We start from the raw sequence: 23,401 nt of genomic DNA on the forward strand, positions 1-23,401 counted from the left end.
ACTAGTAATAATGGTTCTTTTGAAAGAGCGGTTCGAAACATTTATCGCCGCGAAATTGGCTGGAAAATTAATCATCCAATTAGCAACGCGTCAGGAACTGACAGGGCAAGGGGGTTGTGTTGTGTATATATACATGAAGATCGTGATGATTTCTGATTCTTTGTTGGAAGTGAAATTTGGCGAAAGCCAAGGGAGGGAAGGAAAGAAAGAAAGAAAGAAAGAAAGAAAGAAAGAAGGAGAATTACTGGAAATTGTTTGTTTGTTAGTTTGTTAGACAAGGAGATAAGCAATGGGGGGATGTTTTTCTGATGTGAAAGGAGGGCAACAAGCTGTCGGAGGAGGTGGAATTGTGGGCCACCTGGGGGCCCAGGGTTTTGGTGGTGCTGGAAGCGCAGCCGGGGCCGCCGCCTCCGGGCACAATGATGCTGTGGAATTTTTCTTCCAGACTAAAGGTGTCCAAGCCCTTTACACGAAACTCGAGGTCTGTACTAGTACAATTATCCCCACCAAATAAAAAAAGAAAAAAATGAGGGTTAAAACTTAACTGTGGTCAACATGAGAGCAATAGTCTAAACCCTTGTTCAGAATTGAATTGTCTCCGTCAAACGTTGTACTTACAGGAATTGTTTATGCTGTCTGACTTTTCGAGTCGTCTATTTGTTTAATGGTCTTTTATTTTTTGTTTTCATTGTTTGCAATATTTGAGTTTTTCTTTCCGATATGTATACTTTGTTTCAAAATTCTTTTCAAGAATATTGAATTATGCTGACTAGTGAGCAAGGTACAGTTTAGTTTCAAAACTTCGAGATGAGGAAAAAGATTTAAAAAAAAAGGGCTTTGAGAATGAGTATGATTTTCAAGATACAGGTAAGCACTTGTTGAAAGTCAAGATACTCGCCTTCAATAGACTATTGTGAAAAAGAGAACTAAAATCTAAGTGATATTTGAGATGAAAAGTGTGAGAAAAGATGACAGGTTGATTATTAGTGAGCCAGCAAATCATGATATAAGATTGAAAGAGAAGGATATGATAATTGTGGGAGTTCTACTTTTTAACTTGTTGAAAGTGAAAAATCTTGCGCTCAATAGACAAATGTGATTAAGGAAATCTATATGGGAAAACAACAATAGGCTCAAATGGGGTCATCACGGGGCATAATAAAAAATATTTGCTGCCCTAATTTGGTTCCATTATTTTGGACTAGTAGGACGATGCCTTGTGATTGCTCAAACTGAATTGTAGTGCTATAAGTTGATTGTTCGCTCCATCCACATTAAATTCTTAGAAGTTTAACTTGGGGTTGTTGGGTGAGTTTTTCTTTTGGTTGATTCTGGTGAGAAATTGTAAAATATTTTGGTATATTAACTTGTTCCTTATTTGTCTTGAAGAATGACCACCAGAACAGGAGTTTCTTTTGTGCTTGTGTGGTGACAAAATCAAGGGTGGAGTGTTTGGATAGGAAATTATCTCAAATAATATTTTGCTTGTATCATAAACACATTTTCTAAGCCAACTTTTTATATTCCCAACTACCTTTTTATCTCACATACATCATATTACAAAAAGTGCTACAGTAATTATTCCAAATAAAATAATACTCTATCCAAACAAACTTAGATCATAATTGTTGATTTTAAATAATACTCTCACATACTGGCCTGAAAACAAAGCTAAAAAGTGGAGTTAGATTATAATTGTTGATTTTATAGCGCCATTCAGCCATAAGGACAAAAGAATATGGTGTATTCCATGCCATGCTTAGTTGTTTTCTTATTTATGTATTTTGTCAGCAGTATCTTCTTCATATTCATGCAACCACACAGTGAATTCAGGTAGTAAATCTGATTTCTGATCTTTTGTCATGTTTCAAAATCATAGTATTGCCTTTATAAATATGCAAAAATGGAATGGAATGGAATTTGTTGGATTATAATCTAGAGTACATGGAAATGTAGGAAACTGTCCCTGTTTATCCTTTAGGATTAAGGATATTACCCTCAGGTAGAGCATATAAAAGGATTAATCATATATCTGGCTATATTCAATGCTTTCATGTGATGAATAATTTTACCTGACAAAGGTTCAATTGACATTGGCATCTCATTTTGACATGCATATTACCATCAGCAACTTACTCGTCGATAGTTGAAGTATCACAATATGTCACTATCAGTATTCATAATTTAGTTGAGAATGGACAGATGGTAATTATTGTCACTGCTTCCTTAAATGCAACAAAACATGTTTCTCTTCCTTCCACAAAATGAAACAAAGGCCTTGAAAAGTTCGTGATTATTTTGACTTTGAAGTTGTCCAATGACTGAAATTTGTCTTAATCTATAAGAAATAGCATATATCTGGCAAAGAAACAAGTGGTTATAAATCTGATTCTTGGATGGTTAAAGAAATTTGAATCCATAAAAATCGTTATTTTGCAAATTATTACTACACAATGTACTATTTGAACATGTATGAATCATTGAAAAACTGCTGTCCTAACATTGTTGATACCGACTAATTTTGAATATTTTGTTGGAAACAGGTTTTACATTTAATTTGATCCGTAAACTGGTATTTAGATCTTGCTGTATATGTTGCATACTTAAAAGTATTTAGTTATGGAATTTCTAATACTTCTTGGGAAAGGGTAAAAATCAAGTCACTCTAGATTGACAACAAGGATTACAAGTCACTAGAAAAGGAATGGAGGTTCTTATCTGGCTTGTATTTGCACAGAATGGAATAGGAATTATCTTTGGCGTCATTTTTGGTGATACTCATCCAGGGTCTTGTTCCTTTTTCCATTCCTGTGAACCATATGATCCTGGAGGTTTTACTAGAAATTATTATTGCATTGTTGAAACAATGGGTCAATTTAGTTAGTTGTCCCATTATTAAGCAGTTGCAGTAAGTTATCTCATACTGGATTTACAGTTGGGCCAATGTCTTTCTATATTGCGAACGGTAGAAGAAGAACGCTTACCAAAAATGTATTCTTGTTTGCAATGGTTTCAGTATGTGGAAATATGTCTTGCGATAGAAACCTTATTTATTCTGAACAGACATGCTATTGCCAATATTCCTCAGAAAGTGGCCATAAAACAACAGATGGTGGTCCTTACATTGTGGGGCCATTAATCATGCAATGTTGTTGACCATCTATCATATGATGCGGTTTCTTACAGCATTATTATCACAAAAGTTGCTTGCTTCTGAAAACTCATCCTTTTTCTAGGATGGTTCAACATTAAAAGTAGTTTTCCTTCAAAAAAAAGGCAGGACACCTATCTTTTTTATAATCTGGAGAACTATTGCTATTACAATTACTAGTACTTGTTAGTTAAGCAATGGACCCATGAAAAAATGCTCCAAGTTTATAATGCATGGGGTTGAAAGGTGACTACAATTTTTAGACTGTTGAAAATATGACAAACTCAGATGATCAAGCTATTTTCTGATTTTGGAATCCGTCTGCTGACAATAGGCAAAATACAACAGTTGGAAGTTGATTTTTGTATAGCTTTACTAGTAAATATATCTGAACCAGTTCTCTCTCCATATTAGTATCATTCTTGTTTGTATTTTATATTTGTTTATAGAAGGATCCTACTTGATTTTGTTGTCCATCACATAGACAGTTGGTTTAACTGAGTTTGCTGCTTGCAGTTGTCTGTGTCAGCTTCAAAGTTACGTGATCGTGATATTATCTCAAAGGTATGCACATCATGTTGAGTTTGGCCATGTAAATCTCTCTCTCTCTGTACATGTGTTTCTTTGTTTGCATGATGTACATGTACATATATGTATAATATTTTGTTGGTCATCAATTTTCCTCTGGCTATAAATAATCAAGAGACCATTATTTGTATCCCCACCTAAGCTGTAGGGTAACAAGTAATTGGTCAGGTTACACATTTAAATTCAGTCTCATGTTTTATGGATTTCTGTTTAAGTCCAGTTATTGCATTGACTTTTCTGGATTTAAAATTTGAGACTAACTGTTGAAGATATAAGAGTTCGTTTGGGAAGTTTACTTATCAAGTGCTTCTCTAGCTATGTAAATAGTTTTCCTCTAAAAGTTATGGAAGCCTGCTCTACTGCTTGTCATGTGGAAATTTCAGAAACTAAGGGAAGAATCTGGATTCAGCAATTCCAAACTTTGGAATTTTAGAGTTGCAACATTTTCAAGTTACTTTTGAGATCTTTGTGTTTTCAAGAACTTCATTTCATTCCACTCATCCACTAATAAGCCAGTATTTGTTGTCAGCTTTCAGGTCTTATTGGCACCTCTGCTGGTGCTCTAGTACTGTAATCTTATTACTTGCCTATCGAAATCCTGGTCTTTCAAATTTAAGCATCTTACAAGTGAATGTTGTTTGTACCTGGCAACAGAGCGATCCAATGGCTGTGGTTTATGCAAAGAAAAGGAATGGAACCCTTGAAGAACTTGGTCGAACAGAAGTGATTATGAATAATCTGGAACCTACTTGGATTCAAAAAATCAGTGTCAATTATCAATTTGAGATTGTTCAGCCATTGATGTAAGCTTTACTACAACCTCTTATTTGCTTCCTTTTGTGCTCATAGCATCTTGACTATCCTTTTTCCCCCCTGCAGCTTTCATGTTTATGACGTTGATTCGCAATACTACAATCTACCTGTGAAGGTATTCTATGCTATATTTTCTGCTATTGATTCAGTAATCCTACAATTTTATATACGTGTGTTTATATATATGTATAGATCCACCATTTCTTGAAATCTCTCTTCTAATTCAAAATCGTGGTGTAAGGTGTATCCTCCCCTGTTCCGGGCATGGAATAGATGAAATAAATCAAAAAATGGATTTTTGTTCAAGAATGAAATCTTATTTGAACTGTCCATATCCGGTTCATCCTTTGGAACCATGTCACATCCTGGATCTGATGAAATAGGATGAATTGAGATGGTATTTTGTAAATACGTAATTATCTTGAATATATTAACCATTTCTTTATTTTCCAATCGCCTGGAAGGGACAAAAGAAAGATCTTGTTGTTTCTTCAACAATTTTTGGTCTCTAGTGGACCTCTCAGTAGGATTCAAACCCAGATGAAGCTCTGACCATCTATCAAAGAAAAAAGAACGAACGGATCTTGTAGGATTCCCAAAAAATTCTTCGATTTCTTCTGGAAACAGATAATATATATATATATATATATATATATATATAGGGTTGGGACTTGTCATTTATCATATTTTATGTGGTCAATAAATGTCTTGAGTTCTAGTCCTTGAAACTTGATTTTTATTTGTTGAGTTAGTTTTTGGATCGGACAGCCACCTCTAAAAGATTGGTAAAGCTAATGATTTTGAAGAAATTATGCAGCACCTATAGTCCACTTGCTGTTGGATTTTCACCATACTGAAAAAATGTGGAATTATTTCTGAATCACTAATACTATTTGATCACTAGTAAAGAATGGAATAGCTCAACTTTTGATGTAATTGATAAGTATTGGTGAATACTGTCCATCAAGGTTAAGGTGTGATCATGTTTGAATGATTGCTTATTTAGATTGAGTTAGCATTTAATTTGGTTCATGAAATTTTGGAGCTATTAGGCTTCAGATCTATATGGAAGCTTAAGCGAATCTTTGTCCTTGCAATCTTGCAGAACTTGAAGCTGAAGGATCAAGATTTTCTTGGTGAAGCTAGTTGTGTTCTCTCTGAGGTGAGTTACTTGCATTTGGTTAACAACTGTAACACATTACTGTTGCTGCAGACATAGTTAATGCAGTAGTGTATTTTGGGTTGACGAATTGTGTTAGTTCCTGGAAATAAGTGTCTTTTACTATATTACACAGGAATGATGCGGCCTTTACCCTTCTCCATTGCAACATTAGGGTGGGTGTTGAGGAATGGGTGGAGCAGCCTGTATGCACGAGTTAATTGAATTAATATCTACTATAAGTCGTAACTGTTAGAAATTCTCCTAGATTTGATGTTGATTTTGAGTTTTATGCTCAGTTTCTACGTTTGAATTTTTTGCCACCCCAAAGTCTTATTTTAAACGATTTTATTTCAAGTTTAAGGATTTGTAAACTATATAGTCAGTATTCTTTCCTTTAAATCTCCACTCTCAGTATTTTTTTTTCTGATTGATCCTATTAGAGACCCCAATTTTGGTAATGCTAGCCGTAAGTTAAGATCGTAGTGATTTAGTTAGCATAAAAAGAATTGGAAGCACAATAGATGAAGATTGAAGTATCTTCAAATATACAGAAAAAATCTGAAGATAGTATATTGGATTATTTTCTGGCTTTAATATATTATGAAGTTTTTAACTGTTTCTCCAATGCTTCATGTATTAATGAACTTGAAATGGAGATGACATTGTCTTTTTCTGATAAGAGACATTATGAAATAGGATTGCTTTATCCTTTTCATTGTTGATAGTCTATAATGTCGAGTTTTTGTGGTTCCAGATAGTAGATTGGATTATTTTCTTGCTTTAATAAATTATGAAGTTTTTACTGATGCTGCAATGTTCCATGTATTGCGAACTTGAAATGGAGATGGCATTGTCTTTTCCTGATAAGAGGCATTATGAAATTGGATTGCTTCATCCTTTTCATTGTCGATACAGTCTATAATGTTGAGTCTCTGTGGTTCCAGATTGTTACTAAAAGAAACAGAACTTTGACCTTGAATCTTCACAATCGAGATGGTCGTGGCTTGAAAAGCTTGGGTACTCTTACTGTCCAAGCAGAGGAAACTGTAGCTTCAAGGAATGCAGTGGAGATGACCTTTCGTTGTCATCATCTTGATAACAAGGATCTGTTTTCTAAAAGTGTATGGATTTTGTAAATATCAATTGTGATGAAGTTTAAAGTTATTTCAACTTTTTTTTTTTTATAATCTTGTTCTTATTTTCCTGTTCTCAGGATCCTTTTCTTAGAATCTCTAGGATTGCTGAGAGTGGGGGTTCTATTCCAATTTGCAAGACAGAAGTCATAAACAACAACTTGAATCCAGTGTGGAAACCGCTATGTCTAACCATGCAGCAATACATAAGCAAGGTAAGCTTCCTGCTCGCTTTGTGCTGAATGAAAGGTTCGTTTGTTTGCCTACAGAATGTTATCCCCTAGAAAATATGATCGCTGAAATCATTTCCCTGACAATAGTTGATTTTTCCAATATTTTCTAATGTTTGGTTTACTTTTTGATAATATTTTCCTCACAACTAACATCCAATACTACAAGATTTCCTTGAACCACCTGTATGCCAGTACTATTACCACCACCTCTTAAACCACTCCTACAAACATCACCATCAATTCAAGACCGAAAAGACAATCAAAATTATTTTCGCAAGCATTCATAATCATAGAAGACCCAGTAAAGATTCTAAGTAGTATTGAATAAGATATGTACCCAACAAGATGCCACCAATTGATCCAAACAAAATCAATGCCATATTGGTGTACCTCCCCTGAATCCATGAAGCCATACATGAAATTCTCTGTCTCCGCCTATGTGTAAGAAGAGAGAGGCAGAGGAATAAGTAAATGTGTGTTCGAGATAAGAGAGGAAAAGGAACCCACAAATTAGTGTGTTTGAGAGAGGATGAATAATTGAAGAGAAAGGGATGCTTAGAGGGTAAGCTTTTTGTTTTGGAAGAGGAAGTAGTGTTGGTTTAGAATCAACTTCAGTAAAAGCTTTACGAAAGTTGTTTTTATCCGAACGGGTAAAACCTTTTCTTTCGGAAAAAAATTCTTGACATAGCATGCAGCCTAACACCCAAATATAGGGAAAATAATTTCTGGGACATGTTTTCCAGCAACACAAATTTGAGCCTAAATAGAAAAGAAAAGCAAAATCAGAGATGAGGTTTCAAGAATGATAAATTAGGAAGATATATGAGGCTAGATTTGGAGAAAATACACCAGGGCTAGATTGGAGAACTCATAGAAACAGGAACAAATTAAGTTACAGCATGGATCCCCCCCATATTTAACATTTTCATGCACTCAATGTCTAATAACAAAGGCCTGCATTGCAGGATAACCCGTTGATAATCGAATGTTTTGATTTCAACAGCAGTGGCAATCATGTTCTCATTGGGTAATTTCACTTTTCTCATTCCACTTTTTCGGTATGCTATTTTGTTATTTCTAATGTTCCGTTATTTTATCCTCAATGGTTCTGTTTAATGTTTGATGTTCAGTTTTCCTCCTTCCATCTGTTCCTTGGGTCATAACTAATGGCGTAGCTTCAAATCTTAACAGGAAACTACAAAAAACAGTGGCAGAGCTGGAACACCTTCACCAAACTAGATCTGGAGTAAATCTTGTTTCACCCCCATCTCATTTACGGCGAGTTGAAAAGGTTTAGTTATCTCCTTGTGCTCGTGTTATCAGTGCTTTATGGATCTATTTCCATTAGCCAATGGATATGACCCTTGTCTTGCATGTATGTCTCCTTCATCCTTCATCTCTTGCTGCATTACCTATTTGTAGATTACCGAAGGTCAGCTCTTTGTGGATGGGTATGTTAAGAAGCAACTATACAGTTTCCTTGATTACATTTCGAGTGGGTTTGAGCTTAATTTCATGGTTGCAGTTGACTTTACTGGTAAGTGATCTTGTAAACCTTTTTTGGGCCTTTAACAATTTGGTTATATCTTTCTTTTTTGGTCAATCTCCATATTTCTATTTACAGTTTTCTGTTCCTCTTTCACCTTCCTTTTTATTCAGCTTCAAATGGAAATCCTCATAATTTGGACTCCTTGCATTATATTGATCCTTCAGGGCGCCTGAATGCTTACCAGCAGGTTGTCTTACCTCTTCCTCTTACACTTCCTCCTTATACATTTCCAGTCATCTCTTTTGTTGTGCTTTTTGTGCTATCTGAAATTTTCTAAATTAACGATATGCTTAAAACTTCACTTATGTTAAGTAGATGGATGATGATGTAAATTGGACTTGTATATTGGCCTTAATTTTCTAAAACTTATTATATTGGTAGTAGGAATTTAATTGGATCAATTCACAAAGCTAACATAATGCCATAAGTTGTGTGTGTGAGTTTCAGTTTCGTGTGTCTGCATTTATGACTTATCTGGAAGTAGCAGAAAATTTTATGAATGCAATTCTCTTTTTCTCGTACTTCAGATGTTAAAAACTTATAGTTGAATGATTAAATGAAAATCATTACAGGCTATAATGGATGCTGGGGAAGTTGTACAGTTTTATGACTCTGATAGACGCTTTCCAGCTTGGGGTTTTGGTGGAAAAACATTTGGTGGTTCAGTGTCCCATTGTTTCAACTTGAACAGAAGCCCTACTGACTCTGAGGTGACAATCTCTTTTATAGTTAGTATTTGTCTAAAAACATCTTATGCGTCATCCATATCGCTTGATTCCATTTGCAGTGCTTCCTGCATTCAGTTACCTTTATCTTGGGTTGGCTGATGAGCAACAGAAAATTGTTTTATGCTTGTGTTTGATTATTTAGTTTCATACTGTGGTCCTCACAAGTATGTGAACTTAGATAGTTTCACTTTCAAGTTACTAGAGAGACAGAACTTGATTGTGTTCCTGATGGTCCACTTGATAATGGTACCATGGCCTGCAATCACCTTTTATGGAGGTACATTTTGGTTAAGACCGGTGATACAGGCTTCTGGAATGGGTCACATGTGTTAGTTCATATCTAAAAACTCCTTAACAATTGATAACTGATGAGTGTATGCGTGGTTATTTCTTTTGACTATCAAAAGATGGATGAGAGATAATGTCTATCATTAACCACCCGTTTGGATGCTACTAAGGAATAGCAATGATAATCACTATGAAAGACCCCCTCAATGATAATGGATTTGTGTAGATTCCTTTTGATGAAATCCAATGCTTGGTAGTCATTATGGAATGGGATGACTTTTTCAAAAATTCGAAAAAAAAATATATATCCCTGAACTTTTTGTAGCTTCCTTCCCCCTTTCATCTCTTGCCCACTCCACCACCACCTCCCTCCACAACCTGTTCCTTCTTTTGTTTTTTTCGCTACACTTGATTTCTTGGGCATTACGAACCCATCTCCTTCTTCCACTTTTTAATTTCGATTCCTTTTTTCCTTTTTTTCCTTCCTGTTAATCCCTTGCCCACTACTACCACTATGGCCCCACCTCCCATTGCCTTCACCACTGCTGCCTACTGGTGTATATGTCATTGAGTTGCGACATGATCCTGTATACAAACCAACCCATTAATTCCAACTTCAAATTTGTTATGCAAAATTAATCTCTATTGGGAAAAAAAATTAACTAGTGCCATGAAAGAGATGGAAGGAAGGTGGTAAGAGATGAAGTAGAAGGGCAAGAGGGATGGAGAGAGGCGGCAGTAGCATGGAGGGTAGGAGAGGGGAGGGATGAAGTAGAAGGGCAAGGGTGGAGGAGAAGCAGCAGTATGGAGGAGGAAGAAGGCATATGTGTTTCTTTTTCTCTTCTATCTTTTTCCACTTCAATTTGGGCTTATTTTAGATCTTCTTCTACATGCTCGGTAATGAGAACTGAAAGTGCCCAAATTGGTGGGTAATGGGTTTTGGATGTTGGAAGACCTAAAATTGGGTAATGAAAAAAGTCATAGTGGTCAACCAAACACCATCAATGGGAGTCATTACCCTCTTATTCCCATTGAAGGGTACAAAACCTCCCAACCAAACAGGCGGTAGAATGTCGGTATATTTTTGTCAGCACAATTTGCTCACAGAGTGTTGATATTTAGGAGAAGTCTCATTGTAAATCTGAAACTTTAAATTTTACAGATTTGAGGCTATAGAATATTTGATATTATAAGCCGCTTCTTCAGCATATCCACCTATGCCAAGTCAAGTAAGCTCAAGCAAAAAGTTACATAATTTCTTTTGCCAAATTAATCAATAAGTTATGAAAGCAGCTGAGGGAAAAAAATATAGTTTAAAAATTCTCCCACATTGTGATGTTTTACCATTTTAAAGCATGCAATCTGAACGCTTTTAGTTTTCTAATTCCATAGCAAAATTCACTTCTCTCTCAAATCAATTTCTCCATTGCATATGAGCTGGAACATTGGTTAGATTGAAAAAAATATTTGATTCAAACAGGGACACCAGCAGAGTAAAATTGTAGCTTGAGGACTTTTTCCTCTTATTTAAGAGTATCAGAATTAAATGAGATCCGCTATAGCACTTAATCCGTGTCATTGTCATGTTGGGTATACCACTTGACTGATTTTTAAGTCAAGGAGATGCTACTGAAGTTGACTATATTTATCCCAACGTTGCATATGTTTCAGCAATCAATTAATGTTAAAACTTGAATTTCTTGTTAATCAATTAATGTTAAAACTTGAATTTCTTGTTAATCAAATTTTGAATTCTGTGACAGTTGTTTCATTTGATTGGTATTCTTTATTGTAGGTTACAGGTATAGAAGGCATTATGGCTGCTTATTCAAGTACACTGTATAATGTCACCCTTTCTGGGCCCACATTGTTTGGTCCAGTTATTAACAGGGCCGCAGAAATTGCTGGTGGCTCCCTCTCTGTCAACCAGAACAAGTATTTCATCTTGCTAATTATAACGGTATGCAAAGTAAATACTTGAATTTTATCGTCTTTGCAGCGTAGTTTTACTCTTTGCTCCTGAAATATAGCAAATTTTGCCTTCTGGTAGGATGGAGTCATAAGTGACATCCAAGAAACTAAAGACGCTTTGGTCAAGGCATCTGACCTGCCACTTTCCATCCTAATTGTTGGAGTTGGCGGAGCAGATTTTACTCAAATGGAGGTACATTCTTACTGTTGTAATTTTGTAACTTTTGTAGCTGGAATTTGACTAGGTCCATACAGCGAGTTTGCATGTGAAAAAAAAAAAATCATTTCATTTGGCAGGTCCTTGATGCTGATGATGGACATCGATTAGAGAGTTCAACTGGAAGGGTAGCTACGCGTGACATAGTTCAGTTTGTTCCTATGCGTGAAGTACATCGTAAGTGCTTATTCACTTAATTTATACTAGCATATGATTCTTTTCTAATAGAAAGACCACTTGTTAGGTATATATACCTATTCTTCTTCTGGGGATAACCTTAGTAGTTATTTTGCATCCTTTGGTAGGTATTCAACACATCGAATTTTTAGCTTTTATATTAACAATTTAGTTGACATAGGACAATTACGATGGAACTACCCTATTCCGAGATAATTTTTTATTGCCTCTTAGAACTGGCCAAGCTCTTATAGCCATCTAGGCACCTGGCTGTTGTTGATTAGCTCTTGGAGTTTCATTTCATCGAATGCAAGACACAGTTTAGTTTTGTCAGCACACATGGTCCACGTGAACATTTTACTCTGTGTGGTTCCTTTCTTCAGTTCCTGTGTTTTTTGCATTTTTTTTGTGTTGGGGGGGGGGGGGGGGTTGGGGGAGAGTGTGACAACCTATCTGGATGGTGGCTTTCCCTAATAGGCCCAAGATAGAAGTTTAAAGTGCCATTTCTGAGTCTGTTTGCCTAATGGACTGTGAACAGTTGGTGATCCAAATCCCCAGATTGTTGAGAAAGCTTATGGCTCGAAACTAGTTTTCTTTTATTCGCTTTTGGTATGTGCTTAAATGAAATTTAGTGGATTCAAAAGGCACTACAAATCTTGAACTTGGAGAACTTTGTAGTTGGATCATGCTCATATTGTTTAAGCTAATTGAAGTGATTCAGTTTATAATTTCTTTACGTAAGACACTGAACTTGTTAAGAAACGAGATACATGGTTGCAAAGGAAAGTTATAACCATCTTGATGCTATACTTGGTTCTTAGTCTTAAGTTTTGGTTTTGGTTTGATAAAAGGATTGGATGCATGATGAGTTAAGATTGAATATGGGTTCTGATGCCTGAAGATTGTCTGAGAGGTGGATGTATACTAAAAGGAATAAAGAATATTGAAAGAGGTAAAATATTTTTGGTACTTGGAGAACTTGAATGATTTCACAAATTAATCATTTTCCTCCTGTTTCTAGTATTGAACTGTGAAACTATTCTAGTTCTCCATTCTCGTTGTCTGCAGAAGTAATTATAACTAGAGTGGCAAAATGGATTCATATCCACCAATCCATCCATATAAACCAACCTTAAATGGATTTGGATGATCCATATAAATTCAATGGTTTTAAATGGATAACCATTTAAATTCAATTATGTTGGTGGATTTAAATGGATTATCCATCTTATCCATATACATCCATTTAACTTAAAAAATAGAAAACACATTTATAAAAATGTGAGATAAAATCTTGTGGGATCATCTATTCTTTTCTTCATAACTTCCTCATATGTCAAATTAATTTTGTGGGACCACCTATTCTTTCCTTCATAACTTCCTCACATGCCAAGTTGCCAATAACATTAATTGCATTTTATTTGCTTCTAGTTCCTAGACTTCTTCCATCCTTTTCAAAATTATATTTTAGTCTCTACTCTTGTTTTTTTTTAATTAAACTCTCATGTAGTAATGATTGCAAACATTTATATTCTTAAGTAAAGAAAAAGCGAGAATGCATCATGTAGTGTCAAAATAATTTTTATTTTTTTAATTCTTTTATTTATAAAAAGAATTTTTCTAACGAGTGTCCCCACAACATTGGTTAAGATATGTAAATGACAACTTTTTTTTTTTCCAAATCCTCATACTTGCAATCCCTCTCCCCTTATCACCTAACCCAACTATCCAAAAAAAAAGGCACCTAATTTATTAAGTAATATAAGGTAGCTTGTATATCAATGGTATAATAAGGAGTTTCATACATTTTTAGGTACTACGTGCACATGTGATGAAAATATTTTACTTGTCAAATAACATAAGATTTCTTGTTAAAACTCCACTTTTATTTTAGACATCACTCTTGAACAGGAGTGCAAAAAATTGGAAACGTAAACTTCTTTTCACTGTAAAGCCGTATTCAATTCATTCAAAAGTTATAAAAATGTAGCCAAGTTCTTAATTGTTCATTACTTTACAAAATGATACTTAAAGTAATGACGAAAGGTTAAATTGACTACAGCAGTTAAATTTTCTTGGAACTAAACTAATTTTATGAAGTACTGAAATAGAGTAGTAGTACAAGCATTTGTTATTACCAAAAGGTTTTAGGTGATTTAAGGATAGAACTTTGGGGATCTGTATTTTTTGGAAAAAAACATTTGGATCTTAAATTTAGGATTTGGGAGAGTAAATGGATAAATGGATGGATCATGGTTTACACTATCCATTTAAATGACATCCATTTAGATCTATTTATTAAATGGTTTTAATTGGATTGGATCAATTTGATCCACTATCCATTTAACTAAAACCATTTATCAACCATATATCCATTTTGCCACTTCTAATTATAACCTTTGAAATGTTAATGACAACCATGTGATATATGATTACAGATTTGATCAAAGTTACTACTATACTCTTGACTGAAAACTAAGTTGTTGAACTCGGACCTAATTGCAAGTTTTGCCTCAAATACTTGTTAAACACAATGTGATCAGGAATGTAAACTACGGTCATGACAATAGTTATAGGTGCCTTGAAGGTTTGTTGTAAAATCCAATTCCCTCGATTAGTTCCACTGTCCTTTTGGAGTACTTACTTCTCGCTGCCTTAAGGAATATATTTTGAACATCTCCATGGAACGTTCTTCGAAGCTGGAGCCTGTTTTTGAAGATTCTTCTCTTATTTACTCTTCGTGGACCTCTGACTGGTTCACAGTTGACATTGCATTGACTGTCATCACTGGCCATAGCTATTCAAACTTCTATTCATGAAATTATGTATTAAATAGAAGACAGGCTGTAGTAATAATCAATTTTGAGCAAGATCTCCTCATGTAGTGAATGGGAACTTTGGGAGTTAACTTACAAAGTGGTAATGAAAATTACATCCAATGTGAATATAAATGGCGTGGAAGATCTTGGACACGGATTGGTGGAGTGCATGGTGTTCAAAATGATACATGCAAGGCTTTTTATAGATCAGCATAGGTCGCTGATTAAGTTATGGTTTAAGAAGTTAGTTCAAGTTGTTGGCAGCTTCAGCTCACTTTAAATTCTCTTTGTTTGTCAATGTTTCTCTGTCTCTTTTTCTCCTATAATCACCTTTTCTCCTATAATCACCTTTTTCCTAACGGATATATTTCTTCCTCTTGCTTTCGTCTACTTAATGTATGACCTGATATTTTTGCTAACTTTGTGCAGGTGGAGAGATATCAATTGTTCAGGTTCTCTTGGAAGAACTACCCGGACAGTTCCTGAGTTACATGCGTAGCAGGAATATCAGACCTCACTTCCCTGATGTGGTTCATGCTTCAGGCCAGGGAACCCTTTATGGGGTTTGAACTACAAAAAATGCTCAAAAGTTGCTTAACATCTAATCTTCTAACAGAAGTTGCAGAATATAAATATAGGGAGAAATAGCATAGCTAAGACGAAGATCTTTGTTTTGGTGGAAGAAATATGTCATTCTTTGATTCTGTTGGTTTTCCTGGCGTACAAAAGAGTAGGTAGTAGAGTATGGATGTTTGTCCCCATCCAGATTGTTTACATGCAAGTGCATTTTCTAATAGCATAGACCTTTCTACATTGTTTATTGGTTCGAGACATTTGAAATATGAACTAGTAAAGAACTTAAAATACTGCTGGGAAAGGTGTTGAAATTTGAGGCCTGGAGCTAGATCATTATCCAGCATGATCTGCACGGTGTCTTTGCCAGAACCCGATTCCTGATATGCTCTGCGGTGTAGATACCTATCTGTTTTTATTCACTTTAATTATAGGGCACAATTATTATCCCAAAAAGATCAGAAGAGAAAGCTTGTCTGGCGTGAACTTTGCTGGATCGCTGATGTCTGCCATGCTATCTGTTCTATCATTTTGATGGATCATATAGATTTTTTTTAACAAACGGTAACAGCGGATGAACGTTTCATCAGTATTTTCTGCATTTCTAGGGCTCGGGATGATGAAAGAGGGTAGGAAATGTAATTTGTGTTTTTTTTTTTTTTGGGTTCTGTTTGCAGTATGAGCCAATCTTTCCAAGTTAATTAAAATTATGTAATGTTTTCCCATACAAGTAAGACTTACAGAAGATGTTCTCAGATTCTTCTATGGTGGAGTTGTTAATGTAAGGATGATAGCAAAATGGTCATCAAAACAAGGGCAAATTATTCAATTGGCACTTGAACTCTTTGTCTAAGTAAAAATAAGCCCTTCATCTATTTTTTGTTGACTTTAAGCCCTCGAACTTGTAAAATTGGGTACCCGTGACCCTTTTAGCCAGTTTTTCCGGTTTTGCAACCGGAAGGTCAATCACACGAATGTCAGTGTGCTTTTTCAAAGGGCATTTTTGTCCGCATTTTCTAAGCAAAAAGGAGCAACTCCACCTTCTTCTCTCCATCTAACCTAACCCAACCGCTAACTTATTCAACAAATGAATTGCAAAGGGAAGAGAGAGAAGTCTGCAAAGAGCGGCACCGCAATGAGCGGCAGGTTGTAGCCGTCGACGATGCTGACGTCGTAGAAATCCTTGTCATCTCCAGTGCCGAGGGTTATCTCGAAGAGCGAGGCAGGAGGCGTTGCGCCCATGCCGTCGCATTCCAGCCTTCCCCCGCAGTCCCCTGTTTGACAGGACCCCACACCCGATGCGTCGAATGTGCACCCAATTCTTCCCCAAATGCGACCTGACCACCCCGGGACAGCTGGGATTCTCAGGCTTTGCCCCGATTGCAGTTGGAATCCGGTGGTTGGGAGCTGCGGCGTCTCTGAACCGGCTAATGTACCGGGCCATATAGTGAAGGGGCAGTAGTTTGCTACGGTAAATGTGCAGGCAAAAGAGCTAGACAAGAAAGAGACCACCAGCAGCAATAACGGTAACACGGAAAGTTTCATCGCTATTAGCAAAGGAACCATCCAAGTCTTACTTCTTAGTCCTCAACCAAAGGATTAATGGAGGGGGAGGGCTGTGTAAGACTGAGTAGGAGAAAATGAGGCTGACCAGAATGCGTAGTAGTATTTGTATCTTTGATAACCAACCAACGAACGCACGCCCGCCTGCGATGCTGCGTTTCGCAAATTCATCCGCACTTTTGGGTTTAGCATTTCTTTTATCTTCGAACAGTGAAGTTGCGAATACTTCTTCTGAGTATTTTTCCATTCTTGTACGAAAAAATTTTTCTGGGCCACTTGAGAAAAATTTGAGTGTCTCTCCAATGATGGGGAACCCGAGTTTACCTGGTGGAAGTTTGTATCTGTTACAATAACTAAGAAAAAAATGCGAAAATATCGCAGCCCTCTGCTTCCTATTTTTTCCTTCCCTTCACAAAGATTTTACCTTCTTCCCTTTTTTTGTTTCTTTGCAGACTTCTCTCTCTTCCCTTTGCAATTCATTTGTTGAATAAGTTAGCGGTTGGATTAGGTTAGATGGAGGGAAGAAGGAGAAGTTGCCCCTTTTTGCTTAGAAAATGCTGACAAAAATGCCCTTTGAAAAAGCACACTGACATTCGTGTGATTGACCTTCCGGTTGCAAAATCGGAGAAACTGGCTAAAAGGGTCACGGGTGCCCAATTTTACAAGTTCGAGGGCTTAAAGTCAACAAAAAATAGATGAAGGGCTTATTTTTTCTTAGACAAAGAGTTCAAGGGCCAATTGGATAATTTGCCCTCAAAACAATGTTGAGTATGAAGTACACTTTTTCCATATGACATTTCTAAAACAAGTCTCGGATAAATTGAACCAAATAAATATTGACAATGAACAGAAAGGGATTTTTTTTTTTTTAATTTGCCTTTTCCTTTTTTATTCGCTTGGACCTGCAAAGTCCTCAGCTGCACTTCCTGATTTAGGCAAAAGGAATAAACACTGTCTTGACTTTGTGATGTTGATATGCGGTCGATAAAGGATTTGAACTCACACATTTTCCCCATGGATTTTCTCTGTAACGGAGAAAAGCATCTGCTGATCAATTTGAGTGACGGCAATATTCTCAAATGTGCCGTTCAGTTAAATATAAGAATCATATCTAATATAGTTTGCAACAATATCTTGAATCTCTTAGTTCAAATAAGCCAAAATCTGAATTTGTAATCTGAAATTGTTCATTGTGAGACATTTTGTCCCACTTTTCCGCATGACAAACTGACAGATTATAATGACCATTTTTAAGGTTCCCTATGCAAGAAAAATGAGCTATTTACATCCCTTTTGCCATTTAGGCGGCAACAAACTTGATAATGCAGAATTCAGTGTGGGAACAAACAAAGTGCGCATCACAATGCAGCATAATCCTGTCAATGATGCCTGCCGCGATGCTTCTCCCTCGATGAATGAGAGCTGTGGTACTCGCAAGACTACAACAGATGGAACATAACTCAAAAATCTATTCTGGCAACAGTTGGGCCGCGCTCCCAACTGGCAACCTCCCTAGTGGCCAGATACTATTCACCCTTGTGGGATGTTAAACCACGTTCTTATTCTTAATTGGTTTCCATTAATTTATGGTTTCTTTATAAGTATTAGGTTGGTCCAAGTTCCGGAGTCCAAGTCCTACCTTCTTTTTTTTTTTTGCTTCTAACCGACAGGGTTCTCCGTCTAAAGAAGCCACTTGAAAGTGACAATCACAATTAAGTGATAAATATATGGTGAAAGACAAGGATTGAACTTTTGACCTCCCACTTAAAGTCTTGGTGATGACCAACAACCCAAGAGGCTGTTGGCTAAGTCCAAGTCCTATTATATATGTGATTCTTTAGTCGGTACGGACTTTTAAGTCCTTAGATAATTGGAAACCGGTGGTCTACATATTTGTAATAGTAGTCGTGGCGTGTGTGCTGAGAGTGGAAAGAAATAAAGAAGTTGTTGCCTACTCCACTTCGTTTCTTGCCGTCGCAAGTTTTTTTTTTTTTAATTTTCCGCTACCAAGATTATCAATTGTGTGATTCGTTTGTATTATTTATCCTGTGTGTTATTTTCTTACAAAGTGGTATTAGAGCTTTGCATGAAATCTTGAGAAATTGAAACATGGATCCAAATTATTTGCAAAATTATCACGTTTTTATCTTTGATAGTAAAAACGATTTTAAAACTTGGAGGATGATAATGGAGAATTTTTTTCAAAATTATTGGAATTTGGGATATTATCGAAACAGGATACACTAAACCGACTGCAGGCACCGAATCATCAAGCGATGCATTTAAAGAATTAGAAAGGAATAGACAACTGAATTGCAAGGCATTGTTCTATCTCAACACTCAAGTCCAATTGCATGGAGCCAAAAAATTCATACATGCAAAGTTGGCAAAGGAGGGTTGGACAATTTTGGTGAACTCAAATCGGGGCGCTGCTAACGTGAGAAAAATCAGATTGTAGGAACTCAAAAGACAATTTGAGTTGACCCAGATGAAACCCATGGAGTCAGGTAAAGATTTTATTGGCACAATTAAAGAAATTGTCAATGATATGGAATCCAATGGTGAGAATTTGGAAGAAATTAGAGTTGTTGAAAAAGTCTTGTGATCTCTAACTGCCAAATTTCTCACCAAGAAGACGGTCCTTGAAGCCACAAAGGACCTTGATAAATTGTCACTTGCTGAATTGGAAGGTGAATTGCTGACGTATGACATGTCCCTGAATCAGTAGCCATCAGATACAGTAGAAGATGTGTTATAAGCATAGTTATTAAACCCGGCCCGGAGAGGAATCCGGTGAAAGAGGTGGGTTAACGGGTTACTGGTTCAACCAGTGGGTAAGTGGTTCAACCGGTGGGTCACTAAATATATTTAAATATTATGTCTCATAATTTTTTATGCCATAATAAATATTCAGTTAGTCTAATTTATCATAAAATCATTAATTCTTATAAGAATTAACAATCTAAATTTAATTAGTAATCTACCAAATTTCAAGTATAAAATTTTATCTAAGTGTAATTATCTAGTTTATTTATTAATTTTAAGTGCAAAAGTTTATTAAGAATGATATTTGCCTTGAAAAGGAATTGTGTATTATGTTATTTTTTAAGTTAATTTCACAATTTATAGAGTTTGGGGAATAATAAAATGTTATTAAAAGATTCCAAATTAATTTTGTTTTGAGAAATAAAATAAGAATAAAAGTCTAATATATAATATAAAAGGACAAAATAATAAACATGTGGGTTGTTGGTCCAATGGTGATTGTAGTCCATTAACATGCATAAAATTTTTCATGTGGACAGAGTTTCTCATAAAAATCGACCGGTTCACCGGGTCTACCGGTTGAACCGTCGGTCCGTTAAAAAGTCAACGGATTCAATGCATAAACGATCTAACTCATAACTCGGCCCGGCTCAATTGCCGGTTGACCGGTTGAAATGCCGGGCCGGGCCGAGTTTAATAACTATGGTTATAAGCCAAGGTGGATCATCCAAAAGGAAAAGATAACGTGAATCGTACGAACACAAATCAAAGGGGCAAGAATTTTGAAGGCAGAGAATGTGGAGATAGAGGTAACTTTCGTGGTCGTGGTAGAGGTAATCATTCTTACCAGCCCAAAAATAATTCTAATAGGAATCAGCAAAATAATCAACAGCAGAATCAAAGAAATAATTTTCAAAGGCGTGATAGATCAAATATCCAATGTTATAATTGTGGTAAAGTTGATAATTATCAGAATGAATGTTAGTCTAATAAAGAGGTGTAGGCTAAAGTGGCTGAAAATAGTGGTGATAGACAGGAGACTTTGTTGTTTTCTAGTTTTGTAACTGAAGAGTCTACGAAGAGTAGTAATCATATGTGTGGTAAAAAGGAGGTGTTTTCTAACTTGGATGAATCTTTTCGTACATTGGTGAAATTTAAAAATAACGAAAGGGTGCCTGTTCTTGGAAAAAGGAAAATTAGAATTATCTTGCAAGACGGATTTTCAAATTATATATCTGATATTTTCTATGTGCCAAGTTTATATAATAATTTATTGAGTTTGGGATAACTGTTTGAGAAAAGTTATGAACTACATTTTAAATATGGTGATGGCACTATAAATGATGAAAAATTGGGATTAATTGCCAAGGTAAAAATGAACCGTAGTCATTTGTGGTCTCTTTCTCTTAATTGTGGTGATTTACCTTGCTTTAATTTCATGACTCTTTATGATTCTTGACTATGGCATATGTGTTTTTTGGCATTTGAATTTTGGGAGTTTGAAATTTCTTGCAAGAAAGAAATTGATTATTGGGCTACCTTGTGTTGATTTTTCTAACAAGAAGTGTGAGTCTTGTATTTTGGAAAAGAAGTACAGGGATCCTTTTTCAAAAGGCAAAGCTTGGAGGGCTAATCGATCACTTGAACTGATTCATTCAGATTTATGCACAGTTGAAGTTCCTTCCAATGGTAGTAATGAGTATTTTATTACTTTCATTGATGATTTCAGCAAGAAGACATGGGTGTATTTTTTGAGAAATAAATCTGATGCATGTGATGTGTTTAAAAAGTTCAAGTATTATCTAGAGAAGCAGAGTGGTTACTTTATTAAAATTTTAAGAACTGACAGAGGCACTACGTATCTTGTTTGTGATGATTATTTGGTGAAAAATAGTATAAAACATCAATTGACAGTCAGATATACACCTCAGCAGAATGGTGTCACAGAAAGGAAGAATAGGTGATAAGTGACTAATTTACGTAATAATTGTATGACATTTTATATTATTTTTAGTCACTTTGGTTATATTATTGGAAGAATATGAATCATTTTGGCTATAATTGGTGAAAAATGCTTTTAAGTGATTAAATGAGGTTTTTATCACTTTTTACTTGGATTTTGTGTATTTTGACAGTTTTGACACATTTTCGTATTTCGGCTATAACTTGAGCTACAATGATCGGATTAAGATGATTCGTGAACCAATTTGAAGATAAGAGATAGATCTACAACTTTGGTGAAGACATCTAAATCCAGTTTGAAGGTTTTCCAGGTCAAAATGCCGAATTACAATAGCAAATTTCTACTGGTCGAAGCTGGAACAGGGCAATGAGCAGGCAAGGGTATTTCAGTCATATCTCAGCCTACACAGATCCAAATGAGGTGATTCTTGATGCATTAGAAAGATAACTCAAAAGGCTACAACTTTCGTGTTTTCGACATGAGCTGGTTCAGCCTCTAACATCAAGAAAAGATTGGTTGAAGTTGGGCCAAAAACAGAGCAAGTGATCCACACTCGGATCCACTATTCATCCGAACCCTCGGTTGTTTCTGGGTTAGTGGATCCGAGCTCGGATCCATACGGATCCGAGGTACTGTAGCAGCTCGGATCACTGGTCAGAAAAGACTGCTCTGTACGCGTAAAACTCAATTTCACCCCCACCAACTCACATTGGATGCTATACATGTGAGAAACATTCCCAGCTGTAAAAGGGAGATGTAATCCTCATTTCTTGACCACCTTTCATCATTAAATAGCCAAATGCATTGCAAAAAGAGGAGATTGGGGAGATTGGGGAGTTCATAGGAGAAAAATAGAGAGAGACATACGGGAGAAGCTGGAAGCTGCAGAAATGTAGCTCTTTCATCTCTCTAGTGTTAGTTTAGCTTAGTATAGAGTAGTGTAGCTTTCCATTCTTGTTTATTATCTAGATTAGGATGAAGATGGAGGATGAAGAAGGCAAGGAAGAAAGCTCATGTGACAAGGGTTGTATTCCTTCCAAACTCTTTATCTTTTGTATTTGATTCCAAATTTAGTTAATATACAAGTTCTGGATTTTGTGTTCAATATGTGTTTCTAAAGTTTATACCTTGGGTTTGGTTGAACTTTCTATAATTGTTAGTGTTTATTATTTGGTTATTTGACTGCTATGATTTGAGCAAGTTATTTAGCACTTTAGCTCTTGAAATCATGATTAATCTGGTACCATTAATTGTGATTATCTAAGGTGTTGTTTCTGCAATGAAAATTGAGATTTAACACTAGTTCAAGAAGTGCTAAACATAGGGAGTACACTCACGAAAGTAGAGGTGCACTTATGTGGTTTTTAGTGATTCATTTCATGTAATTTCATTGAAGAAATGAACTTGTAGCTAATTTCATAACCATGAAAATAGGTATGGATTAGTTATGAGTATAATTGATTCACTACGAAAGTAGGATTCAAATGCATAAGGAAATTACACCATAATTAGCCTAGATGTAGTATTCAATGATCCAAATATAGCACTTGCATGAGTAGTTAGGGATACCACAACCCAAGGAGCTTTCATTTGTTATTTTGTATAATTTCAGTAGGTTTAATTTGTTATAATTCATTGATAGTCTAAATAATAGAGAAGCTTTAGTAGTACCGGTAATTGCAATCTTCCTTGTGGGATCGACCCTTA

The 23,401-nt window shown here is 35.8% G+C and overlaps 2 protein-coding genes across 2 annotated transcripts; one reads left to right on the top strand and one right to left on the bottom strand.

The window, feature by feature from the left end:
* Positions 1–289: 289 nt before the first annotated feature.
* Positions 290–15,740, top strand: LOC113763510 (protein BONZAI 3-like). The gene is made up of 16 exons (XM_027307339.1): positions 290–481; positions 3,668–3,715; positions 4,394–4,542; positions 4,619–4,667; positions 5,658–5,714; positions 6,659–6,835; positions 6,928–7,062; positions 8,046–8,107; positions 8,272–8,371; positions 8,503–8,617; positions 8,740–8,816; positions 9,202–9,339; positions 11,441–11,605; positions 11,696–11,809; positions 11,914–12,010; positions 15,259–15,740. The coding sequence occupies exons 1-16, from the start codon at positions 290–292 to the stop codon at positions 15,396–15,398; spliced, it is 1,815 nt and encodes a 604-aa protein (XP_027163140.1). The 3' UTR covers positions 15,399–15,740.
* Positions 15,741–16,482: 742 nt separating this feature from the next.
* LOC113760176 (thaumatin-like protein 1) lies at positions 16,483–16,947 on the bottom strand. The gene has a single exon (XM_027302745.1). It carries the CDS (start codon positions 16,945–16,947, stop codon positions 16,483–16,485), a length of 465 nt encoding a protein of 154 aa, XP_027158546.1.
* Between the last annotated feature and the right edge of the window lie 6,454 nt (positions 16,948–23,401).

The sequence above is a fragment of the Coffea eugenioides genome, chromosome 2, assembly GCF_003713205.1.
Source record: "Coffea eugenioides isolate CCC68of chromosome 2, Ceug_1.0, whole genome shotgun sequence".
In the NCBI taxonomy this organism is placed as follows: Eukaryota; Viridiplantae; Streptophyta; class Magnoliopsida; order Gentianales; family Rubiaceae; genus Coffea; species Coffea eugenioides.

Excerpts from the sequence above, each read along its gene's own strand:
- LOC113763510 (XM_027307339.1), top strand. The coding sequence starts at position 290 with ATGGGGGGATGTTTTTCTGATGTGAAAGGAGGGCAACAAGCTGTCGGA. Across the intron at positions 8,108-8,271 it reads GGCAATCATGTTCTCATTGG|GAAACTACAAAAAACAGTGG; the intron begins GTAATTTCACTT and ends AAATCTTAACAG. Across the intron at positions 8,372-8,502 it reads ATTTACGGCGAGTTGAAAAG|ATTACCGAAGGTCAGCTCTT; the intron begins GTTTAGTTATCT and ends ACCTATTTGTAG.
- LOC113760176 (XM_027302745.1), bottom strand. The coding sequence starts at position 16,947 with ATGAAACTTTCCGTGTTACCGTTATTGCTGCTGGTGGTCTCTTTCTTG.